Here is a 25,437-nt window from a genome sequence, read left to right as displayed (position 1 = left end):
ATACTGGCATTCTATTATAATCGAAAAAAATCAAAGCAAAGAGCAAAAATCAAAACAGGAACTTAGGTTTATTCATTTGAGTGAATTTAACTTTTGAAGCGACAAGATGTGTCGAATGTATATTACTGTTATTTGTTGTTGATTTTTGTATTTGTACATTTATAGTAATAATAATATTTAATTAAGAACATACATATCTATTGCAAGACATAGTATAAGTATAGACTACTCGTTCCCCATCTCTGCGCCTAAGCAGAGCGCGTACAGAGAACGCACAATTTCAATAAAATCGCTATCTCTTTTCAATTCGGACTTTTCAACAAGGAGTATGTGTGACGGAGAAAAAAAATCTATTCAGTCTTCTTATTCTTTCTAAATTCTCGACATTCTGCGAACGTCATGAGCAGTCTATACTTACTACGTCTATGATCGGACGCCATCGTGTTCGCGTCATCTATGATACTCTCTCATAGATATCCGATGAATCGTATTCAAGTCTGGAGTAAGTGGTGAGTAAGTGATCCATATATAGAAACACCCCCACGTTCACCAACACGGACACATACCTGTCACGCATATATACGCAGCACCGTCGCGGTGGAGCACACTTTTTGTGCTTGAGCTTGAGTCGGTGAAAAGCTGTGCTCGACGCTCGACGGAATTTTGGAGAGGAGGTTGACGACGAGTTACGCAAATCCGCCATGCCTGGACGCCCACTTTGGCAGGTAAACGACGCGTCATTTCTCAAAGTCGAGAAAGTGCCGTTATAAACAGGACAGAGTAATCTCATGTGTCATTTTCTTTTAATTATGTCTAGTTTTTATTTAATTATTTTGTGTCATTATTATTTTATTACGTAAAAAAGACATAATATATTGTATTCAATATTTACATGATTTAGAAATGTCATCACAATGTAAATAATGTTGTAATACAGTTTATTTTATAATTATTATTGCATTTTACAACAAATTGCTATAATGTAAATATGAGTATGAATAAAAAATGATACCGTTATATAGAAGTTATAAAAAATATTTTTAAAATTTTAGAAAAATAATTGTATCTATTTATTTTTTAAATATAAATTATGTCTATATATTAACTTTTTAATTATAAATTTTAATTGATTTTAATAAATTTAATTGATAAATTAAATTTCAAAATGTTATTATTGCAATGATAAATTATTTACATGAAATATTCTAGTTTAGAAAAAATTGAAAATGTTGACACTCTTGAAATTGAGAAATGACCATTTATTTATATAAGATTAAATAAAAATTTTAGAACTATTTTTAAATATAGCACTAATAATATATTAAGCACTTAATTAAAAATGACAATATGTAAATAAACGCGCTCAGCGCGTTTGCATTAGCTTAAAAGGTTGCGTTAAGATTCATTTATAATTATCCAAATTAATTATTAAATTAAATTTATTCTATTTTATGCCATAAAAATTTAATATTGTTAAAAATATTATTATCGTGTATCATAAGCAAGGTTTTTCGATATATTGCGTTTATATATTTTTAACAGCGTTTATATATTTCTAATGATTCAACAGTGACAGTTTTTCTATTTTGAAACTCTGACTCACGATCAGTGCGTCAATCCACGAGATTTTTGCTAAATTCGTATGTTAAAATTCGGGTTACTTTTAACACTATGAATCATTTTCCAAAATTTATCATCCTTCACGTTTCTCTTACCAGAAATAAGCAAATAATTTTCAAGCTCATCGAACGAAGTAGAATAGAGATATCTGAATAATCTTCCTCCTGATCTCAAATATCAGGATAAATAAATCTTTATGTGAATCATACTAATCGAGTAATCTCAAATGAATAAGTTTTAACGAATAATATAAAAGGCTTATTATCAAAGAATATTAATAAGAATTTATTTAAAAACAGTAAATATTATTAATGTAATAATCAGTAACAAAGATTTGCGTAAAGCTTGCTTTCTGCAAAGATCAATATAAACGGAATAAACTGATATAAAATCATGACCTGTCCAGCAACGACCGCCATGTATGCCACGGCAATCCAGAAATAAACGGAAAGGCACTAAGATCTGCCAAGGAAAGCAAAAATATATATGAATTAAATTTTGTGATGTCAGAAATATGCGTAGGTGTGCGCACACGCATTAACTTCCACGAAAAACTCAGAAAAGCATGTCACAATGACGTGATTGCGGGTTCTCGCGATTTATTTACAAACAGTGGTAGATATTTTTGCATTCGCGTGGGTGCAAAAATAAACACGACAATACGATAAGATATACATAGACCGCAGTGACGCGCAGGAAAATTCTCTGCTCATTTAATATGTATAACAATTTCTCAAAAAATCTATATCTATGCATAAGGCAGAAATATACGTAACGCATAAAAACAAGCAATTTTTATTAATAATAAAAAATTCTAAATTCTTTACATGTTGGGTTTTGTACTTTTTATCTGTGAAATAATATTTTTACATTGATAACTCTTCAATCTTTTCAATAATAGATTGCTAGAAAACTTAATGTTTTAAGATTAACTTTATTAGCGCTAAATAGATTATTAACATGTGAAATAATCATCACGAGCATTACATAGTTTATAGAAGATAGTTTGAGACAATTATTCTTAAATTGAAATGTCGGATTTACTAAGATTTAAAAATTTATTTATAGGTTTTCTATACATTTTAGAATTATTGGATTACACTGAATGTAGGATAGCGGGATTTTTATAAACAAAAATTAACACGATTGCATTTTCTAAAGTGGTTGATATATTGATGCATTACACAAATGTATATATCACAAGTGATAATAAAATTATAAAATCTTGCATTTTGATAAATAATTTAATTTCTCAATTTACAAAATTTGCAATTTTAATTTACAAACATGGGCATAGATATAAATATAATTTGAAATAACCTATTGCCTAGAACATTACATAAAGTTAATGTTGATTGTCATATTGTAAAACCTAAAAAATTCTATTTTTAAATATTCTAGGTTTCCAAATTTGTTGGAGATTTTTTGCGATATGTGCATTGATATATGAATAGTGTAGTACGTGTATGTGTAAATATGTATTGTGTAGTATGTATATGTTTAATTGTGTTTGTGTGAATTCAATTATACGTTTTTAAAATCTGTTTTTATGTAATGTATATTTTATGTAATATTAACGCAACATTTTATTTTATTGCGCTTCGAAATATGCATTCAATTGATATAAATACGCATACGTATGCGCAACAAAATTGTGCATTTAATATAAAAATCTCGTATAATTGTGTGATAAAAGTTGTTTGTGTGAATGATAGTATATCACTGTGTTTGATTATCAGTGTGTATGTATATTCAAGTAAATTAGAAGTAATTAATAAGATGTAAAGCCTTTTTCTAATCGTTTTTCTTATCGATGATAAGAAGAGCTCATACTTACATTTACATGCAAACTACACTGAATTCATATAAAAAAATATATTCTTTCGCGACTAGATAGAAAATTAATAATGGCTTAATTGCATTAATAACGCTGTTATTATCGCGCGATGCTTGGTATAGAAAGAAGAATGATATGCTAACTGTTGAATATCAAGATATCTAAAGTTGATTAAAAAGTAATAATTAGAGTTATGAAATACTACAAAGAGATGCATAGGTATCTGTGGCAATGTATGTAAAAGACGATTTATATCACGTATAGAAAGAAGTACTAATATATAAATTATTCGATATTATTTATGCCAATAATAATCATGACAATAAAAAATAAGTGAATATTATTTACGATAAAGATTACAAACTTGAAAAATATTTTAAAAGCATAATTTTATGCTCACATTATAAGCGTGATTAAAAAATACAACTTATTTTTACGCTTTAATTGTATTATATTCCGCACTCGATAGCCGAAACTAATCATCATAGATCTGTATGATATAGACATATGTTAATTAGCTTCTAAAGCCAAAATTTACATATGCCGAGTATTTCCGAAACCACCATGGCCGGATTGAGTTGCACCCTTGTTATAACCCATCTGAAGATTTACTTGACCTTCACTAGCACGAAGCTGTTCCTCGGTGAAGGTTCTCTTATTCTCATCCGCCATTTTCGGTCCTAAGCTTGGCCCATTCCAGTCGTGCTTTTGAGTCTATCATTGAATCAGTTAAATTTCATAGTTAATTATTGTAATCAAAGTAACAAGTAAACTTTAAATAAGTATTCGGCTATGTATTAATTTATAATGACGTCGCTTTTATTAAATATCAAATAATTTTAATTTTGTTAAGTTGTATTATTTTATACATTTTAGAATACTATCTAATATTTTTTATCGTGCAAATTTCTTTGTTTTTCACATTTTTCTCGTAAATATATTTAAAAAATAATAGATATAATAATGATCTTGTAAATATAAATAATTGATTAATTGGTCGTAAAATACTTACGATTCTGCCCAACGCGTATAAACAGAGAGTGACTTGAGGGATGTTACGTCTTTCAAAGAGATCCGCGGTTTGGAAAATTTCTTCTTGTGGAACACCATAGTTCTTGATCGCTGCTTGGAATCTATTGATAAACAGAATATGTTATAATTATATAAAGATGAAGAGAGTATTGGAATAGTTTGCTCCCCCTCACCTTTGAATATTTTCCATAAGTTGAAAATTGGTGCCTTTAGTTTGAATTTTCTTGACCGATCCGGGTGCCAGTTTGTTAATTAAATTGCAAAGTATCACACCGTCTTTCAAAATGTCCTCGTAGTTTCCTGGAGGGAGTTTCTCGCCCAACACTGCTGAGATCCATTCCAAAACTTCAGCTTCTTGTTCCTTGTTGCGAGCCTAAACAAACAAGTATAACATAATTATACATATAAAAATTAGCTTTTTATATAGATGTGTGAGAGAAGGTATTTTTTATCTTATTATTTTTTTTATCTTGTTGCAATAATTTATTCTGGAATGCATCTTTACATCCACCATGTGCATTCAAACATTTTAAGCGTTTTCTGGATGACTTAAAAATGGCTGTATCAAAAATAGATCATACGCAACGGTGTAGAATTACCCGCGGAAAGTCCAACATCGAAAATAAAATACGGCATCTCTTGGCTTTTACGAAAACTGGCAAAGCAATATTAAACTATTGGACACCTGTTTCATGGGGCCGTGTGAATTTACGTTTATAATGAGTCGCGTCGCAATTCATATATCACATGTATTGTTTTCTGAATGGTCCGATGTGTGAGAAAATTTTTCCCGTTGAAAAAAATATAACATTTACTCGCGATTTATAAGCGTTAAAATTTTGCATGATGCAATAAGAAATAATAGTTAGAAACATACTTGTTTTTGTAAACCTGTAGATGATAGTACTTGCATTTTAACCGGATATAATTATACCGGAATATAATTTATGAATGTAAAATATTTCACGGAAACAGATAATGAGGGCCTTTCGCGCTTTTAGAATTTCTTAATTCGATTTATGGCTGAAACAGCTGACTGGCGCAATTGAATCTGGCATCCTTTATTCGAAACTATAAATCAGCATTTATAGCAATATTAAACTACAGCTGCGGACTCGAAGTCGCGCGATAAATACCATCGGCTAAGCAATTGCTTTGCGAAATTTGCAATTCGCTCAATCATGAGATATTTTGGGATGGGTGATGTGTTACTTGTATGCCGCCGATATACAATGGACTTGTGCAATTCGTAATAACACCGCACGCGATCGCGGTTTCGGGAACAGCGCAGCTGCTCGAATACATCACGGCACGTTGATTTAGCTAAGATGAACTGCTTTGAATAACAAGCACAGGCTCTAATTGCTTCTAAAGACTCTAACTGAGCGTATTATTTATACGATATATTATATGTGCCACACGATTCACTCACAAGCGTGCAGTAAATGCACGTTTAATGTAATTATTTTTAGTATTACGATTTAGTGAGACAATGTCATGTTACATTCGACCTAACAAAGTATTAATGCCGTCAGATTCTCAGATTAAAAATTATGAATTATTTAGAATTTGTGAAATTGGAACTAAAATGTCAAATAGGCATTAAGCGATAAAGATATATTATTTTTTAAATTAAAACTTTTTCAAATTTTTTATACATTAACGAAATAAATATCACGCAAATCATATCCAAAACGTAAAAAATTGGCAAAAAGTTTCTATTTCGTGATTTCGACCATAAAATCGATAGATAATTTTTCGAATTCACTGCATCAAGCAAAGTCCTTGACTAATTGTACGTAAGAATTTCAGACTTCTTATCTGCGAAGTGTCAGACTGGCCGAGGCAACGTGTTCTTCATCGCATCCACTCGGGGTGGTATTTTAAGCTTCATTTTCAAGGGGAGCAATAGAGCTTCCGTTCAGATGAAAGCGGCCTCGCTGCTTCCGAGGACGTTTTGCAAACGTGACGCGCGACGTCATAGTCGCTCACTAAATTTAAAGTTAAATTGGGTGGGTCCGTGCGATTCGCAACTTCAGTGAATTGGCTGGCGACAGATCAAGCTGCGCACCTGTGCCGAAGACACATTTCGGCATATCCGTCCGCATGAATTGGATATTATAATTGAGCGTAGCGTGCCGCGTAAACCGAGATTCAACAAATTTTCCAAGGTTCCACAAATTTATGTATTCACTTACGGCAGACGTAAATATGATATAAAACAAAGTTGAGATCAAAATTAAGCGATCAAATTAATAAACAAATTATAACAATACATTTAATTAATAATAAAGAAAGAAAGAAAAACTACATAAATATTTAAATTTGCAAATATTTTGATCAATAGCCGCTGTTTCAAGTCAATATAAATACGCGCGATGCAACTTGTTAAAGTTTCAACTGTGTAAAAAATAAGTGGACATAATTGATACATTAACAAGGTGGTTTTGAGCTATTAATGCAACATTTTCAAAAAATTTATATAATATACAATAGTTATCAATAAATAAAATAATAATACAATTTCTTTTTAGTCAGACAGTCACTAAATTTTTACCAAACTGCACATAAGACCACACCCAAATTTACTTTACGTCACTTAACAACTGTTGCTTTATCCGAAACTCATCGTTCGCCGATATTTTCTAAATTTGTTTCGGTTCTATGGCTTCTTGGGATAACGTCTAAAAGTCTGTGTTGCATAACGTTATTTACGTTAGGATATAAATACACCGGATGTAGAGAGAAGAAAGACATACATCAAAAGAGAATACTGACGTAAAGCGATGTATCAGAATGATGGATTAAATCATAACTATAAATATTACAGAAAGCATACGGGAAAATTTCTCGGGTTATCAATTATATTAAATAACGATATTGCTATAGCTCACACACACACAGTAATAAACATTTCTATTAAATTATCATGATATATTTGACATACTTTTAAATTTTTTATCTGCTTTTGTAAATAATATTGCAGAATATTAACATTAACTGTCACTTATTTTCGCATGAATAAAAATATGGAAGCTCTTTGTGACATTCGCATTTTATATTATGTCAATAAATTATGCGTTATATACATAAAAAATATACTAAAATATGTTCTCCACTAGAAACGTCACTATCCGAAATTGGATCACGCCTAAAAAACTGCAGAATAAAAAATAACAATATCTTGCTTGCGAAAAAAAACATACCGGCATTTTGTTGCTATGCTGTTTTCTCTAATAAACGATGATCGTTTTTCTGGATAATGTGTGACTTGACTTTGAAACTTTGATGATGCCGAGTAGAAACTAAATCGGATGCAGCACGTCGCGACGCTATATGGCGTCATCCCCTCCGCTGTATCCTTCCTGCCGATATTCAAGCAACGAGTGCTTTTGGCTCGGTGCCCAGTCTTTTGGGTGGGTATTCCCACACCCCCGCTCGTAACCAGATCTTGACACGCGGAGGCCCTAGTTACAGGACGCTGCGTGGCCCTAAATTAGATTATAATTCGCATTCAGATGATCGCTGGAAAACCACCTGGCATTATCTACGCAATACTTGACATCGTATTTTATATACAGAAATCAGAAACGAAGCGAATATAAAATAACAACATGAGAGAAAATTTTGGTAATAATAAAGCTAAAAAACAGCGATAAATAAAGTCTGAAATTAGTAATATTTAATTTATAATGCAATTTTATCTAATGCTTGCTACATTTAATTTATTTAAAATGACTTAAATTTTAACAAGAAATTTTTTATTTGACATATTAGCCAGAAGATTGCACTGACATATAACTGCGCGATGTCTGATGTCGCAATCTATTTTTAGTATGCATATACATACGACGTGCTTTACGCAAATCTAACTTTAAATGTTCGATTTTAGCACATTTGAGATTAAATTGATAAACATTCTAAAATACACTTAGTTCATTAGTTCAATGACCTTTCTGTCACAACTCGTAACTAATATTTAATTTAAGTAACACGTTAACCGAGGGATTCATTTCAAGCTTATCGCACGATTTTATTTTTAAAGATATATAGCTATTGTTATTTTCTATCTAAATTTGTAATCATCTATAATACGAGTTGTATAATATGAGTCGTATTACGAGTTTTATAATACGAGTTGATTAATTAATTATTATATTAGTTATTTACTTTTGTTGATTAAGTTCTTCATTCATTTGCACATACAGATCTTCATACTCTTTTAATCTATTAATATAGCTTTCAAATTTTATTTTTTATTCCTCTCCCTTTCTCTTTCTTCTTTCTGTTGTCATGCGTGCATTATACTGATGCAAAAAAAACTCGTAAAGTTGCGAAATGGAAAAGTTCGAACAAGTGGGTGTATTTTGCACAAAATTATGGTTTAACGTGTGTGGACATTCGCCAGATGAAAACGCCGATACGTAAACGTCGTAAATTTCTGGACTTTAGCCACTTCGAAGGGTGAGGCCACCGCCGAGTTTAGATTTCATCAATCGTTGCTGTTTCCAAGTTTATCGTAACACAACAGATCTGTGTAGACGTCTGGAAAGATTTCATGATGTGTTTGTCCGTAAAATGCGAATTACGCAATAAAATAAAACGATTTTGTTAATAGATGACGTTATTGTCAATTCCTTCATAAAATATTGTAATCTAGTGACACATTCTAGCTATTTACACATATTTATAATTTAAAAACTCTTCTATATTGACGTAACAAATATGCAATACAGTTAACACTTGAGAAAAATTGGATGATATAAATTGAATTATTTTTTATTATTTACTTATTTAAAATTAAAAAAATATACATTAGGAATTAATATTAAATTGTTCTATAATTATTAAAATTATTGTGTACTTTGTATTGAATTTATTTTCTGCATTTGTGTGTGCATAATATGGGAATATATATTCACTGCTAATTATTGAAGACCATGCTAATTCTACAATGCAAAGTAAAACTCCGTATCAGAATTGCAAATAATTGTATATGGTAGTATTTATTAATGTAATTATATTGTTATATTTGTAACGTAGCTTTTTCTTTGTAAAGAAAGTTTTTTTGTTTCAGTTATGAATGTATAATTGTACAAGTCAACGATTTATAACTCATAATTATTTTTTACTAAATCTAAAATGATAATTAATAATTGTATTTAAACTTGGATTATGTGGAAAATATAAGAATATTTATTATTTTAACAATTATTTTATATAATTACATTTTTATCATGTAGATGAAATAATACAAAAGCAATAGTTTCTCATACCTTTCTTAATGTCGCTATTAAAAACTATACTGTCGTTGAATTCAACGTAGTATTTTATAAAAAATTAGTTTTTAGTACAAAATATTTCAAAAAGTTATATCATAATAGCATTATATTGAAGAGAACGCAGTGGTGAGAAATAACGATGTTGAAATATTGGCGGCATGGCGTGTGCGAACGCGCGTCTTTGAGCGCGCACTTCTTACCGTCATGCTTCCCTATTCAGATATATTTTCTTGCAAATACTCGATCAGAGTGTCATTTAAATTATTCATTAATAATAATACATTTTATTTGTACTGAATAAACGAGTGTGTTTACTGCGCTGCCTGTTACCTCGCATTATTACGACTGGCTCTTAGTTCATGAAGCTGCCGCTACGTGGAGTTCCCGTACAAAGCTTTCTCGGTGTTAAGATTTTTCTTTGGGGCTATGAATACCGAGCTAGCGAATGCTCTCATCAGCTTTGCGCAGAGGCAATATCGTAACCAATGAGGTTCTGCCGAGGTGCGATTATTGCTAGTTGAAAACTTTTACCAATACCCCGCCATGACGATGTGAAATACCATCGGCTACGGCAATTTTTGAAAGTTTCTGCGGAAACTGCTAATCAAGTTTAAAACAAAATCTTTGAAGAGCAATAGTCTAAGAAGAATTCTACTGTCGTCTTGTGATCTAAATTAATTGAAAGGAGGAACAACTCTGTTATTTTCTTCTGGGGTATTTTTATCTACGCATAAAGTATAGAGACACGTCACTTTGTCTTTAGCTGAAATTAGATATCTTTGAAAAAAATATAAAATAAATATTTATACATTTTCCTGTTTGATTGCCAAATGTCACTGAGATTATTTTTTTTCTAGCAGTTCTTTTTAAAATATTTGAAGTTATTCCTCCTCAATTAATTAGACACGAGATAAAAGTAGAATTTTTCTTCGACTATGTTTGAGACGAATACACATTTCCTGAAGATTCTGTTTTAAATTCGATTATCAGTTTCCGTAGAAACTTTCAAAAATTGCCTTAGCCGATGGTATTTCACATCGTCATGGCGGGGTATTGGTAAAAGTTTTCAACTAGCAATAATCGCACCTCGGCAGAACCTCATTGGTTACGATATTGCCACTGCGCAAAGCTGATGAGACCATCGTTAGCTCGATATTTAGTAGACGTACAGAGAAATTTTAACACCGAGAAAGTTTTCTACGTATACTCCACATAGCGGTGGTTTCATGTAGTTGGATAGTTTGTATCATCTGTGACAATATTCGAAAGTAAAAATTTTTAGTGTAACATATGTTTCAAAATGTGAAGTTCCTTCTTTTAAATATAAATTTTTATTTAATTGCAGGTTGCTGGCAAGCGCGAAGCGAGTCAGGAAGCTGAAGCTCAACAATGGATCGAGACAGTAATCGGGGAAAGATTTCCACCAGGTATGTTTCTAAAATAAAAAAAATATTTAGATCAATGTCGATTTTCATGTGAAGACAAAATCTCTATATATTTATGTTCTAATATATACTTCTATGTATTTATTTTATAATATATATTTTCTATCAATTGAAAAAATGTTTGTATATAAAATCTCTTAAATATGTGGAAGATATATTGAAATCTTTCAGATTTAATAATTTTTACATCTTAATTCACAAAAAATCTCTATGTACATTATTTTATTTACCATATTTACAATTTATTAATATTTTAAGAATTAAATAAATATATGAGAGAGATTTCTATTTAATGTATTATATATACTCTTTCATATGCAACAAACTAATTAGATTATTCAAAAAATATTTTTATTATTAATTCAGTAATATTAATTTATGTTTATATAAAGAGCATATATACAGAGCATGCGAGGGAGTGATTAAACAATTGACTTATCGCTCTTTTAAAGTATTCCAAAAATTAATAGTATTTAAAATAATTTTTGATTAATGTGAATATTATTCAAGTTGCATTTTTGGCTAAAAAGTAATTATAAACATTTATTGTTAGTCTTTCTTACGTAAAAGCCGTGTCCATAATACTACTATGAATACTTATGAAGTCCTGTTCCGTGGAGGTGGTGTGTTAGAAAACTTATCGACGTTTTCATCCCCATTGGGGCGACGCTAAAGGGGTGGAAGCGTTGTTATCTAACTAGATCGCATAATTGCCGGATACAAATGTCAGGCCGCGTGACGTCGTAAAGGTTAAGCTTCGTCGAGGTCAGTTCCTCCATATAGAACATCGTATGACCTAAATTGTTTCGCGACAAGTGTACATAATGCCAAGCAATAATTGTCTTAAATATCTACGATAACTATACAGTATACTCCATATCATTATGTACTAACATTTCTATTTACATTTGATATATTATTGTTTTATAAGGTTATCAAAACAATTTGAAGAAATAAATATTTTTTGTATAAATATAAATACAATTTATATTTAGAATTTATTTATTTATATTTACGCGAAAAATGTCTATATTTTAAACAATTATTAGTTATATTTATAATTTGAATATCTTCTTAATTTATGCACATACGTGTAAAACTACGTACAAGCAGCAACATTTTTTATAAAATTATGCAAGTAAGAGTTTTGTGTGCACACAATGTTAGGGGCTTACTTTGAAATCGGGTCGATAATTTTTAGGGGATTACTGAACTCCACCTGAAGCATTAGGGGTAGTTCTGCCTCCTGTCGCGCTATACTGGCCTGGCAAAACGCGCGCTTTGTTACGTCATTGCGGACCACCCTATCGAGCTTGTCGCGACGGACAACCCTCGACTCGGCATGCACCCCTAATGCGACAAACACGCCAGGCGTCGACGCAATCGACGTTGCTCCACGTACGATTGCGCAGCGTTGTTCTTTCCACTCGTTTTCCTACGTACAAATGCCCCAAGGCTTAGAATCTAATTATAACTTAAAACCTCGCAAGATTTTACCACAAATTTGATAATTTATTAATTATTACGCGTTATTCTGCAGTCTTTGACAAATTTAATCAATCTTTTATATTCGAGTTTTTCGATTCTTGTTGCTACAATCAGTCGCGAGAGCTCGTCAGACAAATATATCAGCTGACTGAAAATATGAATCTCATTTTCGACGTTTTCGTTCACTCAGATTGATTGGGGAGAAAGGGACTTGAAACGTTGTTGATAACGTTCATTACAACAAGTGTTCAGATATAACGAGCCTCCACCTATGACTGTCATCCTGGTTGTGCCGAGGACATGATGGAGGTGGCCAAACGACGAAACCACCCCCACTCGAACACATGATTAATCCCCCACTAGGAACCTTCGGTATTTACGACACCATTATTAAGTCTCCTCGGCCTGCGAGAAAGCTCTCTGGAGCGAGCGACACAGCCTGGTGGCTGCGAATTTTAAGCTCACTTATCGAAATTTTATGCGTATATATAAATTAAATTTTCTTTAATTCGCATATTTTTTTATTATTTCTATATTATATTTCTTCATTATATTAAATTGTATTAAATCTTAATCTTTTCTGAGGTAAACAGACTCTTTGCATCAACTTATTTGCTATGTACTAATACTAATTCAGTTGTCAAATATTGAAAAATGCAGTTGCAACATATTGACAAAAGTCGAAGTTAAACTTATACATTTTATGTAAACTCGCAGGGTTTGTAGCAAGAGCACAAAGCGATGTAAAAGTTAATAATTCCACATCCCAGAATCGAAAAGGGTTAAGGAAATAATGTCTTACTATTTCATCTTCTTCCTGCTACTCTGATAATCTGAAAACGCGTTCGGTATTCGAGTTCATCTCCAACGAATGTATCTAGGGATGGTCTAGATTACAATGGGCGACGCGAACGTAGAGCGCATTCGAGCTCCGCGCGGGGATGCGAGCCGGATAGTCGAAGCTTTTGATGTTATTGACTCGTTTAAAATTGAACTTAAACGGCCGCGGTTCAATTACGTCCTCATCGCGTCCTGCGCATTCCCGACCTACGCCAGACACTGGTGTCCTGGCTGCCCGCGGTAGCGGGAAATTTGATGGGAATTCCCACGTATCCCGCGGGACTTCCAAATACGGATGGTAGCCTGCTCCCGGAAGCTCGCGAGGCATGCTTGGCACGATCCTTGTCTGACAGGTTTCGATCGAGAAATACTGCATTAACGTCTTTATGTCGTAGCTCATCTTGAATAATTGAACACGTATCTCGAATTAGCTCGAATTACTCTTCAACTTTAATTTAGAACATCGAGTATTTTATCGATGGTAGCATATTGTGTGGAAGGTTTACATTTATATACCTGCCCCTAATTAGTTTAATCTAATTAAACGCAAACAATTCGCGAAATTCTTGTCACCTTGTTAAAACGATATAATATTTATATCGATGTTTTCGTAATAACATAATGATAACAAATAATGGTAAATAGCAGAGACACACTCCATTTCGCACGTTTAATCATTACAAATTAATTATTAAATTTATGTCAATTGGCATTAATAAAATTTATATTGCGGAAATAATCACGGTAATTAGAAATGAGCATGTTTCGATGTTTGTTGTGAGAATTTCACATATCGATTTTAATTCGAGCGGCATTAAGCATCTCATTCAATTTACTTATCATTAATGACATACTTTTATGGATAAAAGAATATATTTCGAAAAAGTGGTTACATCAGCCGATAAAAAACTTCTTAACAGATATTTTCATTGGAAACGCTAGACGTTAGAGCTGATAGTTGACGGCAAGTATTGATTTACCGTCATCTGTTCATCATGTTACGTCGTAGGGACGCTGGCGTACCAGGGCCGCATACAGCACTCCGGATGATCGTGCCTGGTACTGCTAGTTACATGTCAGTTCCCTCCTTCTTTCATTTTACACGTGCTTCTTTATTTTTTCGCGTATAATTACTGCACACTGTGGTGCGCACTTTAGCAAAACCAAATACACAGTAAATGAAAACGCTACTTCGATAAACAGCTTTATACACATTTTTATTATAAAATCTCTTCCGAATTTTGTATTAATTTAAATGATTTAATAATGATTTAAAGGTCAGTTCGGGAAACATGGTACACTTTTCATACTGACAAAATTGTATGCAAGTTGCACATACGATATAATTTCTTTGATTATATCGTACCGCATTTGTGCACAAATGAAAATTATACACATGACTGGGCGGCATAAACACATTATTTTAAACTCGATTTATTTAGAACTGCTGTCTGCTGAATTGTGCTTCATTTTCATATAACACTCCAATTCAATATTTTTTGTTCGAATAATTTCAAGATAATTCGTATGAATATGAGTGCTGCTTAGCGCATCGTCGAAAATGCGCGCGATACTTTTGCGAAACAGAAGAAATGTCAGTCATCTGTCCGTCACGGTGCCGCAAGTCGCTTGAGTGCACCAGGGCATCAGCAGACGTTTGAGGGATTTATAGGGTGTCCCGCCAACATGTCGCCAGCGGGTCGATTCGCTAAATTGCGACTCTTCGAGTTGAATTTCCCTCATTCATGCAGAAGTCTTCCGCCTGTTCGTCATTCTCTCGGCACCGGGCACGTTCATTGAGCGTTATCGGGCACGCGTTCCGCCGATATGTCGACGGCCAGTCATATAACGTAGCGTGACGTCACGAAGGCTCGCATCTACTAGGGTAGTAACGCCGAGCGGTGGATGAATTTATGGGGGCGGTTACATTGTTCCATCCGCGCGGAGGTCCCTGGTAAGCTCCTCTCGCGCGCGTCATGAGGGTCCTCCCGTATCCCATCGAGGTGTAAGAAGAATTTCTTCGATACAAAAGAAATCGTTCGCGACGCCGCGATGAACGGCCGATCACTCGAGGATGGGGCGTGAGTGTCAGTTGTCCGTCAAAAGATCGTCAATGACGTCATTCCGAGACGAGCCTACCAGGATTACAGCCCCGAGCTAGATTTACGAGCGTCGCGCGACCAACAGGTGGTTGCGCTTCGTTATATGTAGCAACGTGAGCGCATGTGCGCTGGGAAATAAACGAATGTGCGTTAATGATTAATAGTTATTTGCAAGTTTTTCTCATTACAAGATGATGATGTTTATGATTGATATATTTAATGGAGCGACGACTGATGTTGTACATTAACATATCTCTGTGTAGTCGTAGCAGATATGGTATTGCGATTCTAAGATAAGAGAAATTTCAACTGAACGTTTTGCATTTGCTTACTTTAACTCGTCTTAAAAATATTTTAGTCATTGAAAAGTAGTTTCTTTCATGTCTTATATTAATTTTCGCTCAACTTGCTCTTCAATAACATTCAATTCGTTATTATATATTTTGATTTCTTGCAAGAATTCCGTATAAGAAATAATCTATTTGAAGAAGCATGAGAAACGCTTCAAATCGTACTTCACATTTTTTTTATATAAAATTTTTTAAAATTACTTCATGCATTTAAATAAATTAAATAAATAAATCGTTGACAAATTCAGAGTACATTATTTTACAATGACAATAAATTTAGTACTGGAAACGAGAGAAAAGCAGAGCGGGAGTCTCTTGGATTCTGCGTACAACGACGTTACGTTCCCGCGAGACCTGTTGCCACGTGCGGTCGTAAATTCAAGCGCAGGATGTTGTCCTGGTGAAAACCGTGCCTGTGACGTCTTTATGACATGAGTCTGACATTTAATCGATACGACGGCGACGCAAGCGCGTTCGTTTGTCTTTTCCTCTCGGACGTTCGTCCCGAATAATCTGACACTTATTAGCAAAATAATTGCTAACAATGCAATGAGTAATGCGAGAAGTATAATTTGCGCACAGTATAAATCACGAAAAAAGAGGATTATTATTATATATATACGAATTAAGTTTCACAATTAATTAATTTTATCTCTTTCTCATTTTGGAATAAAATACACATTAAATAGTGATTAAAGAACTTTGCAAGCGCCTTTGGAAGTTGATAGCTTTATTAATGGCAACACTAATATGTGTGTGTCCACTATTTTACTAGGCATATTACACGCGTTTCGTAGAAATCATAAATATGTTTCGTCAGTAATGAGCACGAATTATATATATAAATTGCAACGTTGGACGGTAAGGTTTTAATTACCAGATGCTGATGACTGATGTTATCAGTATCTGAAAATCATCATTGCATTACCATCTTTCATATAAAGCGGCCGCTCGTCACTATTCGCATTTGCATAATGTCCTTAATGTAAGACCTCTCTCGGTATTATTTTGACGCGCGGCTTGAAACGTAATTTATCATCGGCAGCGTAAAATCATCGAATCGCAGCATCCGCGAGCGATAACGGAGCGCATTGGAGGTAAATAATCGATTTCACGTCAAATTGTCCAAACATGACGACTATGACGTGTCAACGTAACAGGATAGTATCATTCGCGGGAATAGTTCCGATCCGCCGATACATATTGTTGCGTTCGGGATTTTTTCCCGAAGATAGCAGGAAGACGCACGGCGTCTGAAAAAGACCAGGCCAGCATCACGCGCGGCCGTCCGCCGACGGGCGAAAGAAACGGCCGAAGACAACGTCGAGACCGCGGCGACGGTCGCGCGAAGGCGCACTATTGATTTTCTGTCATCTTCTCGGGTTTACGACATCTCACCGCGTTTCGACACTACCAGGAACCTATCAGCATGTCACGCTTGTTTATCCCGGACAGCCGGCCCGCCAATCCGCCCCGTATTTGTTTGTCGAAGAGGATACCAAGCGGATGTTGCCTGGATAGCGTGGAAAAGCGGAAGCGTCACGCAGTATGAAATTGATCCTGTCTAGAAGGATAGAAATATTCTATCTGCTCGTGTGAAACGAAATTCTGCAATTTCTTCTTGTTTAAAAGTGTTTAATCTACGTAGATTATTCTAAAATTCAGGTTTATTAAAAAAATGAGACAAAAAAATATGTATATATGTGTATATATTTAATTTAAAAAATATATTGAAAGAACAAAAACACAAGTAATACATTTTCTATAAGGTGTGAGAAATATATTTTTGTTAAAACGTTCGTAAAATGATAATGGAATTTAATTAATTCAATTAATTGTTTCTGTAAGATGTATATTTATATTTGTTATTTAACTTCTAAGACTATAAAACTTATATTTTATAATAACAATGCTGTTTTAAATTAGAATTATGCTTTAAAGTTGATGCTCGTGTGTTGTTCGGGAAAATAATCATGCATTACGTAATAATAAAATTATCTATAGGCAATACTTAAAAATTATCATGCACGATTATCTTGCGAAACATAGTTTCATTAGACGCACAACGCATTTTTAAGATAAAATGTTTTATTTGACCGCAATTTACTGTTAATTAGATTATTGTGTTCTAAATTATATCGTTATATTTTTAGACATCACTATCAACTGTTACTATTCGTTTCATGTTCACTTAACTTGTGAGAAGACTGTGGGAATCCCCAGGGATAAAATCTTCGAAGAAAGCGAAAGGGATTCCAGTAGGGAAACGAAATGGGAAATTTGGGGGAAACAGGAACGCATCCCGCGGAAACGAAACGTAGACGATGGCATGTAATACATCCCTGATACCAGCTGAACTATTTGCGTTGCACAAAACGAGCAACAAGTCTCGTTTTTGATCAGTTTTCTCTTAATTATACTAGAAACGCAAAAATCTTAATTAACTTGGGGAAATCGTAATTTAAAAAATATTTCACCGGCATGAAAAATAATAATGTATATCTGAAGTTGTGTGCGAAAACAAATTTGGGAGAGTAGTACTTGATAGTGACCCGTCATTAATTAGCGGAATAATTAGCTGATCGGGATTGCAGTGGGCCATCCAAAACCAATCGCCTGTCGATGGCTCGTCAATCGAGAATTCAAGCGTGCGACCAGACGCGTACTAGGCGAACAGATTTCGGGGTAGGCGTTTAGCACGATCCCCACCAATTCAAAACCACGTGACGCGTCGTCCTTGCAGGATCAGGCTAGTAGTCTTTTAGGCAGTTGGCACGTGTCCTCTCGTCCGAAAATCTCTCCCTTTTATCATGCCTGAGCTTGCGGAATCTGATATACAGCTTTCGAGTTTTAAAACTCATTTCTTATTGCAGGTGCAGCGTAGTTTTGAGCTTTTTTATATTATTTTTTATATTATTTTTATCGCGTATATAAATATAGATTCATAAGTACCACTCGATTAGAAATCAAGGTAATAATGTTTGTTACTACTTTCAGTAGAATTTTTTTTTTTATCGTAAATACGCTAGATATTTAAGTTTAAAAATAAAACATGTGTGATATCAAAGTAAAAGTATAAAAAATTCTTCTCTATGTTTATATTCTCGTGTAAATTTGTATACACCACGGACTTTACTATCTGACGTATCACGAGGATTATAATAATGCTGCCGTACTTTGTAAAATAAAATTCTAGCAACTTCGTACACGCTTGATAAAATTATTTTAATCTACGTACTTATCAGATTATTTCTGTTCTGTTTTGTATGGCTCAACACTTTTTTAAACAAATTAAGAAGAGATTCTAAAAATTCGTTGCTCGTTAAGTTACGGTTTCGTTACAGCTTATTGTCTGAACTGTGACGTTGAGTATCGAGCATTGTTCACTTCAATTCCGTGAAAAATCGAGCGCTCTTAAATTTGACAAAATCAAGCTTCGTAATTCGATGTTAAAAGAATTTTATATCGAAAACTTTGTTAAAATTTAGAATATAAGTCACGTAATACGTAATTATGCAGTGAAAACCGAACGGTGGGAAAATGTATTAGTGGATTAATATAACCAATAAGGGTGGGGGAGAGGGCGATTATCGGAAAACCCGCGTGGGAGTTATGCCAACTGTTGCTTCGAGCCGCGTCGAGACGCCGCGCGTCGATACAATTTGCCGCGGCGATGGCGGCTGCGGCGGCGGCGGCGGCGGCAGCGTCGCGCGCCGATAGATTGGATACATCGATACACCGGTTGTATCGCTGACGTGAGGGGGGGCGGAGAGGGAGGGAGGCAACGACAAAAAGCGCAATGACAGCGCGCGACGGGCGAACGCACGAGCTCTTGCAATGGGCTGCGTCCCTAGGAATCCGAGACGCGTTGTGTCTTTCGTTTGGCGACGGGCTCGCGTCGCGGCGTAAGTCCCGGCCGTCGCGTCGCCGCCACCGGGGAAGACGGCAACGGCGGCGGCGGCGACGACGTCGGCGGCGGCGGCGTCGCGTCGGCCGACGAAAGGGAGCAAAAAGTGCGCACGCCTGCAAGACGCGACCGGCCTTTCCTGATTCTTCGTTCGACGTGACAAAAAATGCCATGCCCCCTTGGCTTGCCTCTTGGCATAATGGGGCGCCATGAGCGAGCGCTGGTTGCACACGCCTAGTCTCTCGCGGTTATTATTTCGCGGTGAATCCGTCCTCCCCGGCGGAGGGAGGGCGAACGGATGGCGGGAGCGAACAGAAGGGATGGGAAAGGGATGGGTGGGTTGGCATCGCGGAGTATTGAGCGAAAAAATGCCCGATGGTAGGGGAGCACCCGCGGGTTCGGCATCGATAATTCCGCATACTGAATTCCGTGAAAAACTAAAGGTCGCACAGCTATCGCGCAAGCCCCAGCCTCATCGAAACCAACCGCAGCTTTTCGGCATCGGGCGCGGGAGGGGTGGATGTCGCTTCTGCGATCCTGATGCCGCGGCGATCATCAACATTCTTTTCACTATCGAGCCGCTCTCCCTTTCTCTCGGGGCTTTCTCTATATAAATGCGATCAATCAGCGCCAATCACACTCTTTCGTGACAAAATATAAATAAAATGCCTCGGGCTTTCAGGGTCTTCCCCCCATAATTTTACAAGTGATCTTCCTTGAAGTTCTGAATGAAATACATCAGCTTCACTTTAGCATCTACGATTACTTTCATACGTGTGATGCGAGACAATATTTTGAGTTGATAATTTTTATTGTATTTAAAACATATATCGCTTTATACTTAATATATTTTCCACTCAAAAAATAGCAAAATTGTATTTAATATTAAAATAACAATGTACGTTTATGTATTTTTTACAGGACTGAGTTATGAAGATGCCCTGAGAGACGGCCTTATCTTCTGCAAGCTCATGAATAAATTGCAGCCTGGTTTAATTTCCAAGATCAACACTTCTGGTGGAGATTACAAGATGATGGATAATCTTAATCAGTGAGTATCACATCATTATATACAAGAATGAGTCGAAAAGTTTCTACAAAGTTTTGTTATGAAAAAGAACATGTATTTAATATAAAATTTCAAATAGGTTTTTGTCTACATAATCATGCAGACTGAACATAACTATGTAGAACTTTGGTGAAGGATGTAGTGAGGCACTTTTTTAATGATAACGAGTTTACAGCTATAACGACCAGCTTTTACAATTTTCCAATCAACAGATTTTTTTCTCTTCAGCTGCTGGATAGCTGAAAATGTGAAACACAGTAATTATGTAGAAAAATGAGTTATTGTTTGAATTTTATTTAATGCTTTAATAATGACCTTTTTGAAACTCACTGACTCACTTTGACATTTCAAATATTATATACATTTAAATGTGAAAAATTGTTAAAAAAACAAATAAATTAAAGCACAAAAATGTATTAATAGTGAAATAAAATTGCATTTTTCGCTAAATTTCTCACGAATAATGTGAATGTGAGAGGGTCTTCGGTCCTTCGCTATCTTTCAGTTAACTTTAATATAAGATGTTTTACACTGGTAACGCACAAGATAGATAATTCGCGGCGAGAGTTTGTCCGCCTACCTCATCGCCCCTCCATCGGCGATGCGGCTTCTACAAGTTTATGCTTCCCTAATCAACCGTCGACTTTACGCAATCGACAGTGTTTTGCATCAATTTCTCGAGTATCGACAAAGTATCGTGGGGTATCGACAACGCCGATCAACGACCGTCATATCACGCAGTCGAAGGATTGTTGACTCTTTGTCGACTCGCCGAGTTTCGAGAGTCACGCGATATTACACGGGTGTAAACGACTGGCGCGAAATACTCTGTGATACGCGACGCTGCTCCTGGTGCATCGTGGTCGCCTAGTAAACGAGAACCAACAAAGTCTGAGGTCGGGACCATCAACTATATATTGAAGCGCGATGAAAGTGAAAGCGAGTAGATATATGCAGACGCGTTGCAGCACGCGTGAGAAACAGAAATTTCGTGCGTTTTTCAATGTCGTTTTCGCGCATTTTTTTTGGCAATCTCTCCCGAATTATGTACATAAAATTAACTCAGCATAAGTTAATCGAATAATGATCAATTTAACAGAAAAATTTAATTTTCAAATAATTTGTCGCAATTTTTCACGATTATTACAGTGCAATTATCATTACGCATAATTTACTACGTCACAGCCTTCGAATATTTCCTTTCTAGGGTTGTAATGTTCCCTTAGTCTTAGATTTTCTCGTGTTAATAATTTATTTTTATCTATAGATAATCATCTCCGTGAAATATATCTATGACGAAGCTGCGACCCGAAAATAGAGTATCGAACGCCTGTAGCACATTGCTACAATCCTGATGAAGTATTTGCATGCGAGGAGGTGATTTTAGGATAGTGCAAAGAAGCGCATCCTCGATGTGGGATGCACAATCGAAAATTGCGCTCTTCCACGAGCCTCCCTCTTCGTTAGCATTACAAACGGAATTACTCTCCTCCGAGTTAGCAGAGAAACGAGTACATTCTCCGTAAAGCTGTCGGTTTTTTTTTTTTTTTTGTTTTTTTTCGGCCGCGCTTGCGTTCGCCGACCACCGCTTCGAGGGGACGGCGTTTATCCGTTTCTCTGTTTCGCGCGTTTCGATGACGCCGCTTTCATTTCGTCTCGCGTCTCGCGTCTCGCCTTCTAGCATCGCAACGTCGGGTGCACGTGCGCATGTCGGCGCTTCTTCAGCATTTGGCGCGTTTTGAATGTTTAAGAGGCGCTTCCCCGAGGTAGTGGGGTGAACGATGCGCAGCGCGGCCACTCCGCATTACTCCCTTTCTACGCGAGCAGCATGATCACGGCGAAGGTGATATGCACCATCGCGGTCGCGTGTGATACCAGAATATTCGCGCGTCTTCGCGACCGCGTAAGATCACGTACACGCGGAGAGGAGACGTATCTTGCACGCCTGCATCTCCGGGCTTCTTCATGCGGCTCTGATAGACGAACGGCTCGTAAGCACTGACCTGCCTCACGTTTTCCGTCCGTCCGACAAGCGTAACCATACGCGTAACCGTCTGCAATCGCGTACTTGATCGATAAACTCTCCGACAGGTTGATTGTTGTTTTTTTTTTTTTTTTGTTATGAAAGTGATGATAATTTATCAATTTTACTCCTATCGAGAGATATTTTATGTAAGAGGAAATATTGAAAATTTATTATACGAGAGATCCTACTTTTTCTGTTGTGTATTTAAATATCTTGTATTTCAGCAAATTGTTTAAAGAATATTACAAAGCGTATAAAGTATGAAGATGCGTTTTGAGTATATTCTTTGTGGGTATTTTTAACGCTGCGTGAAGTTGAAGAGCGTGACTTATCACATTTAAGATATTTTTCTCTTTTTCCTTCTTCGACTGACGAAAGTAGCTTAACATACAATACATCGTACGCGATGCTATTTAATGCTCATATGCAGAGGACGCATTAAATGTCAGGAACACATCAGAATGAGTAGGCTGAGATACGGCGGTACATCACGTATGTGTCAAAAAAACTCCAATACTCCTCACATTATCAGTACCTTTTTATGACACCATGATTTATTGCGATATTACATTTGTCATCCGGAGCAAAGGTGGAAATATTCTAATCCATCATATTCAAATAAGTTCTTTCTCCGAAGCAGTAGACGCAGAAGAGAATCAGAATAAAAAATAGAATCACTCAACGGAGAATTACGACGATTAATAATGATTTTAAATGACCATAAGCGAAATGAATACGAGTGTGTGCGAATCTTCATCTGTGTAAGCAAATCGCAGGAAGTACCTTACAAGTGCGCTTCTCGATCGATGAGTCTGGCAAACGTTACTTTCGTATCACGCTAGGCGTGGTTGACAATGCCACCATTTTCAGCGCGGAGACGGAAGACGATTCTGCTATCCTGTTAAGCTAACACCCGCTACGTCCTTTCTGTCGGCCAATTTCTGAGAGAACAAAGGCCACCACCTACCCGTAGTCTCCGATAGCGCATACCGTGACCGGTTAATTACTATGCTGCGATAATTAGCGGCCGAACAATAGAAGCGCGTCACTAGCACAAAGCGGCACCCAGGCGAACAGCCGTATAAAGGAGTTGAACGTAGCCTTGCTGCTCTTTTGTTTCTCCCCCGCGCCTTTGTTCCTCCCTCCGACTTGCCATCGTTCACGATGGTGTGTCCACGAGTCCTTTTCATTGAAAAGATTCGGAGACGTCTTTCTCTCTTAAATCTGTGTAGGAAACTATTTCATTTCCGCTAAAAATTGAAGGAGAAAATTATGGATTTCTTAATCTATCGATTTAGCTTATTATATCTGGTCTTAATAAAAGATACATATTTCCTCGTTTTCAGGTTCCAGAAAGCCTGTGTGAAATATGGAGTACCTGACGTTGATCTCTTCCAAGCTGTCGATCTGGTGGAACGTAAGAATATCGCTCAAGTGACGAACACCATCTTCGCCATCGGACGAACGGTAATTAATTAATATTATCGAAATTTTGTTACTTTTTAGAATACCGAAAAGTTTATGAAGTCCCTAAAATTTAAATATTTAAAAAATTTGATAAATAAATCGATAAATATACAAATTCAAGATTTGTGAATAACGCAAATGTTGTGAAATGTGTATGAAATATATAGTATTCCGTACATATATTGCATTTTTATGTTAAATAAGCTATTAGGAACGAAAATATATATTTTTTGTGTTAAAAATGTCATTTACAGACATATAAGCATCCCGAATGGCGTGGTCCTTGGCTGGGTCCGAAACCAGCGGAGGAGAATAAGAGGTCCTTCACGGAAGAACAACTAAGGGCTGGCGAAGGACTTATTGGTTTGCAAGCTGGTACTAATAAGGGCGCTACTCAAGCTGGACAAAGCTTTGGAGCCACGAGAAAAATACTTCTTGGAAAGTAATTTTAGAATTCATATATTTTTTTATTCTTATATTTTGTTTGCCAAAATGAATATAAGTGACGTAGAATTATATTATTAAAAGTAATATGTTTATAGCCATATGCACAATGCATTTTTAAAAGAACAAATTGTGTTCTACAATTCTTTTACTGTTAAAACCCGTTGATGTATACTGTAATAATAGTGCATAAAAATTAGACGCATTAATTATTTTGCGTTTAGTATATTTACATATAATGTGAATGTAATAAAATATAATAAGTAATACATGTACGAACAATGAGCTAAATTTTTTATATCTATTTTATTGTCATAAAACATGATAACTTGCATGCATGCGGATTTTTCGAAAAATTAATATTATAAGAGAAAACTAATTATTTTTAAAATATAATATGTTGCTATAATTTTGAAAATATTTATAGTTTTAACATCAAACTCCTCATTAAATATGTCTAGGATTCCGCTAACAATCTACTTGACAATTCCCGAGAAAGAATATCGCCACTTTCTTATCGAGCGTTTT

At 35.3% G+C, this 25,437-nt stretch overlaps 2 protein-coding genes, 1 long non-coding RNA gene and 2 other non-coding genes across 5 annotated transcripts; 3 read left to right on the top strand and 2 right to left on the bottom strand.

Annotated features, from left to right (window-relative positions):
- The first annotated feature begins 568 nt into the window (after positions 1-568).
- On the top strand, positions 569-25,200 carry LOC105675457 (muscle-specific protein 20). The gene is made up of 5 exons (XM_012372640.2): positions 569-725; positions 11,117-11,198; positions 20,825-20,954; positions 24,345-24,465; positions 24,720-25,200. The coding sequence occupies exons 1-5, from the start codon at positions 702-704 to the stop codon at positions 24,909-24,911; spliced, it is 549 nt and encodes a 182-aa protein (XP_012228063.1). The 5' UTR covers positions 569-701; the 3' UTR covers positions 24,912-25,200.
- Positions 2,846-7,855, bottom strand: LOC105675458 (muscle-specific protein 20). Its single transcript, XM_012372641.2, has 4 exons — positions 7,696-7,855; positions 4,663-4,862; positions 4,470-4,590; positions 2,846-4,171 (listed from the first exon to the last, which is right to left on the bottom strand). Exons 1-4 carry the CDS (start codon positions 7,699-7,701, stop codon positions 3,992-3,994), a joined length of 507 nt encoding a protein of 168 aa, XP_012228064.1. The 5' UTR covers positions 7,702-7,855; the 3' UTR covers positions 2,846-3,991.
- On the top strand, positions 10,228-10,368 carry LOC137000288 (U4 spliceosomal RNA). Its single transcript, XR_010890580.1, has one exon. It is a non-coding gene; the product is annotated as a U4 spliceosomal RNA (small nuclear RNA).
- Positions 10,762-10,902, bottom strand: LOC137000287 (U4 spliceosomal RNA). The gene has a single exon (XR_010890579.1). It is a non-coding gene; the product is annotated as a U4 spliceosomal RNA (small nuclear RNA).
- LOC137000131 (uncharacterized) lies at positions 11,209-13,496 on the top strand. Its single transcript, XR_010890418.1, has 2 exons — positions 11,209-11,981; positions 12,418-13,496. It is a non-coding gene; the product is annotated as an uncharacterized lncRNA (long non-coding RNA).
- Positions 25,201-25,437: the final 237 nt, after the last annotated feature.

Source organism: Linepithema humile, chromosome 5 (genome assembly GCF_040581485.1).
Source record: "Linepithema humile isolate Giens D197 chromosome 5, Lhum_UNIL_v1.0, whole genome shotgun sequence".
Classification (NCBI taxonomy): Eukaryota; Metazoa; Arthropoda; class Insecta; order Hymenoptera; family Formicidae; genus Linepithema; species Linepithema humile.
The sequence above is the reverse complement of the archived record's forward strand: the minus strand, read 5'-3'. Positions and strand labels throughout refer to the sequence as shown.

What these genes read in the sequence shown, in the direction of transcription:
- LOC105675457 (XM_012372640.2), top strand. Translation starts at nt 702, where the DNA reads ATGCCTGGACGCCCACTTTGGCAG. An exon ending in CTGGACGCCCACTTTGGCAG is followed by an intron (nt 726 to 11,116) that starts GTAAACGACGCG and finishes ATTTAATTGCAG; the next exon opens with GTTGCTGGCAAGCGCGAAGC. An exon ending in CGGGGAAAGATTTCCACCAG is followed by an intron (nt 11,199 to 20,824) that starts GTATGTTTCTAA and finishes TATTTTTTACAG; the next exon opens with GACTGAGTTATGAAGATGCC.
- LOC105675458 (XM_012372641.2), bottom strand. An exon ending in CTTATGGAAAATATTCAAAG is followed by an intron (nt 4,591 to 4,662) that starts GTGAGGGGGAGC and finishes GTTTATCAATAG; the next exon opens with ATTCCAAGCAGCGATCAAGA. An exon ending in TATACGCGTTGGGCAGAATC is followed by an intron (nt 4,172 to 4,469) that starts GTAAGTATTTTA and finishes ATTCAATGATAG; the next exon opens with ACTCAAAAGCACGACTGGAA.